Source organism: Homarus americanus, unplaced genomic scaffold (assembly GCF_018991925.1).
Source record: "Homarus americanus isolate GMGI-L3 unplaced genomic scaffold, GMGI_Hamer_2.0 scaffold20930, whole genome shotgun sequence".
Lineage (NCBI taxonomy): Eukaryota > Metazoa > Arthropoda > Malacostraca > Decapoda > Nephropidae > Homarus > Homarus americanus.
Genome location: NW_024748502.1, coordinates 5091897 through 5096056, shown reverse-complemented (window position 1 = coordinate 5096056; position 4160 = coordinate 5091897). Strand labels below are relative to the sequence as shown.

Sequence of the window (4160 nt, the reverse complement as noted above, 5' to 3'; positions counted from 1 at the left end):
TCAACGCTTCTCAATTTAACTTTGTTTACAGTGGAGTGAACATCGATTTTGTTGGTTTCTTGAATATTTTTGCATTTTTACATTAAAATGATTAGTCATTCTGAAATTTAGTTAACATATTGATAATATTCAGTGCAGAAATTATTATGAAACATGAAGGCATTAGAACCAATGCACTCTGTTTGATTGTAAACAAAGCTGCCGTTAATACGACATACACACCTCAAAGTAAAGTTAAAATACAGTATTCTAATGTTTTTTATTTATTATTGTACAGTATACAGCTACTCCCTGACTTCCGACCTACACGACTTACGACCACCTCAGTCGTACGAAAATTTTGTCAAATTACGTATTTTCGAGTCCCAACGTCAGTGATTGCGGTGTACTGACAAATTTTTCGTTTGTAATTCACTTTAAAATGGCTGGCATGCTTAAAAGTGAGAGTTTTGTGGTGATGAGAAGAAAAAGAGACACCCATTTTAGATTTTCTAGGTATTATTTAAGTATTTTCGACTTACGACTTACATAAGTCGGGGAGGAGCTGTACTGTACTGTACAGTACAGTACTGTATTTAGTTTATATTTAATGTTTTGTTAATTCTATTACTGGTATACAGTACTTTTTATGTACTTTTTCTGTGAGTTGGAACCAATTACCCAATATCCCATTGAAATAATAGATTCGGTTAACAAAATTTTTCGGTTAACGAACGACTCTGTGGAACAAATTGTGTTCGTTAACTGAGGGACCACTGTATTATGGTTTTATATTATATATCTTTTTATTTCTAAGCCATACCATTTATTTCGAGTGGAAAAGTGTTAAAGAAGTTCATTTTTCTGCAAATCTATGCATTTTCAAGAACGTTTAAATTTCTAAACTTAATTTTATTTTTTGTTCTCCAATGAGCATGGATAAGCAAAAAACTGGGGAACACTCATGAAAATGCATGAATTTGCAGAAAAAATAGACTTCTGAAACAAATTTGCGAGATCGGGCTGTAGCACTGTGCATTGTAGGATTTATTGGGTGACCTTAAGAGTGAGGTTCATCTAACCGGAAAATATCTCTATCCGGCACCAATTAATTCCCATAGATACTGGATAACTGGGATTCTACTGTACAGTCAGTTCTGCTATAACGCTATAGTTGTGTTCTTGTAAAACATCGTGTTATAGAAATTCGTGTAATAGAAATAACAGGGCTTGTGGAGAAAATAGAGTTAGGTGCAGATTACTACTCGAAATCGAACAAAATTTAGTAGTTAGCCTAACACAAAGGTTAGCACAGTCTAAATAAATGTTACAGTCATATCTAATTATGAAATCATACAGTAAATGTAACACTTTACCTTGAAAAAATATGAATATAACTTGATGGGGGAGAAGGGTGATTTTGAGGTTGATAACATCGAGCTTCTCTTCAAGGGTTATAGCCTTTCTTTTACGATCATCACCGGTAATGCGATCACCAGAACGCTTCTTGGAGATATTCTTATTTACCATATTCACAGTTAATACCACAAAATTTGAGAAATAGTAAGCAAAAATTACGTTACAGCAAACAAGCGTTCGCATTATACAGATATCGTTCCTCTATTCATAAATCGCGTTAGAGCCAGTTCGTGTTGTCAAAACACGCGTTATAGCAGAACTCACTGTAATAGGTTCATACTGGGAGGTGGCTATTGCTGCTTTTCATTATAAATTGCACCAGAATAACATAAAAAATACCAAAGGAAAACTACTGTAGTAAAAAGATGATAAAAATCTTGCCCCTCACACTTACTGTACCAAGCTTCAGGTAGATGCGAAATAATGCTAAAAATATAGATTTTTTTCCACATCTGTATATCTGACATTAACTAAGGTTTCTGAAACAAAATTTGGGTGCCAGGAGAAAATATATATTTTTTCACAAACTGACCAATGACAGCAGTTTTAATTCTGCAAATATCACGAGGATTGTAGCATATAATACACTGTAAAAATGCTTCACTTAGTCCAGGACACCTTGGGGATGTCAAAGTGTTCAGTAAGTGAATCTAAATGGCGATTGAAATCTTCAACCTTCTCCTTGTGGGTCTTGCTAGCCTTTTTCAATATCCTCTCTGCTTCCTGTAAAGAAAATAAGACAATATATAAAATATTTTCTTTTCATCACTTATCTGATTAATTGACTGGAATGAGAAGGCAAAAGAGCAAAACAGAATTTGGAATGAGAAGGCAAAAGAGCAAAACAGAATTTTTACACAAAGTGAAGCCCACTCTCCCAACTCACATGTATGCACAAAATGTTCCAGACAAACATACAGGGTGTAAACATGAATTCAGATAAACACACACATTTATCTTTTACTGCATACAACAAAAATTCTGAACAGAAACATATATTTCTAAGCACCCTGCAACATTCCAAATGAACAAATCTACTAAAATAGGTTATCCTCATTCTTACTGCCTTCATAAAAAATGGATTTGCAAATTCACCAGAATGTACAGTCGCCTTCAGGTGTAATGTTACGCTCTACCAAGTCTTCCTTGCTTGTGTGGCAACATTGCACTATCGTTTGGCTAAGGAACTGAGTGATAGGGTTGTTTCCTATTACAATACTTGTTTTTGCCAGTATTTGTATATTCATAATAATCGAAAGAACAATTATCAAAGCAAATAATACATATTTTGGATTCTGTGATATGATATATGATGTCACTTACAAAAACAAAGCCTTTGAAGAAAGACACAACAAAATGAAATTAGGCAGTGGCGGGGGTGGGAGAAGAAGGGGGAGAGGTTGTTTGACATTTGAAATGAGTTAGCATTATCCCATCTCATTACTTTATTTGCATTTTCACACTACACTCAGCTCAACATATTTTCACACTACACTCAGCTCAACAACATCAAAGATGAATCATCAGCAGGAAAAACTGGTGTTACGGGGGGAAACTGTCGCGTTGAGAGAGGCTGGCCATACGATTGCAGGCATAGCAAGAGAGCTAGGAATATCGAAACCAACACTGCAACGTTGGTGGCAGAGATGGGAGGAAAGTGGAAACCTCCTAAACCGACCTAAGTCTGGCGGACCAAGAAAGACTACCGCAGCGGACGATCAAAGAATTGTGGATGCAGCGACACAGTCTCCACTGACAAATGTAGTCACCATTAGGGAACAGCTTCAACTTGACATTTCTGCAGAAACTGTGAGAAGGCGGTTACACGAGGTCAGAATACATCATAGGACTCCGGCAATTAAGGAAAAGCTAGATAGCCATCCTACTGCCAGACTCCAGTTTGCCTAGCAATACATGGGTGAAGGCATAGACTTTTGGGGGAAAGTGATCTTCTCAGATGAGACCTATGGTCCTCTCCACTGCTGGTGGCCCAACAACACGAGGTATGAACGTCAGAACATCAACGAGGTGGCAAGAAGCGAACTTGTGACAGTCAACGTTCGGGGATGGATAAACTAGATGAGACTGAAGGGGAGATTTAACTTTGAATAATATTTGGATATTTTGAAAAAAGTGATGGTCCCTTCCGTCCGAGCTTACAATCTCCTATATCCCGAGCGCATAATATTCATGCAGGTATGAGTAATGATATCCTATACCTCTTAATTAATGGCCTATAGCAGATATAATATGCATTTGTATTTATAAATTCCTGATTATGACTTATAATTATTATAACTAGCAAACAAAACAAAGTAAGAGTATAATTTATATATTAAATCAATGTCCAGGTTATTATTTTCCTAATTATATTTTACTTTAATATTGCAGGATGGTTCTCCCATCCAAACAGCCAGAATCGTCAGATGATGGGTAGACGAACTGCCAGACATACAGCTTCTGGAGTGGCCGAGCAAAGGGTGTGAACTCAACCCCATCGAGAACGTATGGGGAACCATTATTAGGTCATGGGAGACGGACGATGACCGAACACCACAGCAACTCCTCCAACACACGAAGGATGAGTGGGAGCGTTTTTGCAGAAATCTGCAATAAATTCTGTATAATAGCCTCTCTCTCAAACAGACTGCAAGAGGTAATTGCTAAGAATGGTGGGTGGGCAAAATACTAACGTTGTAACTGGCTGTTCAACCCCCCACCCGCCCCAGATTCACATACGACTCGCCTTTGCTCCTTCCACT

The 4160-nt window shown here is 37.2% G+C and overlaps 2 protein-coding genes across 2 annotated transcripts; one reads left to right on the top strand and one right to left on the bottom strand.

The window, feature by feature from the left end:
- Positions 1-1888: 1888 nt before the first annotated feature.
- On the bottom strand, positions 1889-2122 carry LOC121880348 (protein FAM32A-like; the record flags this gene model as incomplete). Its single annotated transcript, XM_042387503.1, is given in 1 exon segment — positions 1889-2122. A coding segment is annotated over 1 exon segment (124 nt), but the record flags the coding sequence as incomplete, so codon positions are not given.
- A 791-nt stretch (positions 2123-2913) lies between these two features.
- LOC121880276 lies at positions 2914-3306 on the top strand. The gene has a single exon (XM_042387434.1). It carries the CDS (start codon positions 2914-2916, stop codon positions 3304-3306), a length of 393 nt encoding a protein of 130 aa, XP_042243368.1.
- Positions 3307-4160: the final 854 nt, after the last annotated feature.

Bases quoted from the DNA above. Each gene is read 5' to 3' on its own strand.
- LOC121880276 (XM_042387434.1), top strand. From the start codon at position 2,914: ATGAATCATCAGCAGGAAAAACTGGTGTTACGGGGGGAAACTGTCGCG.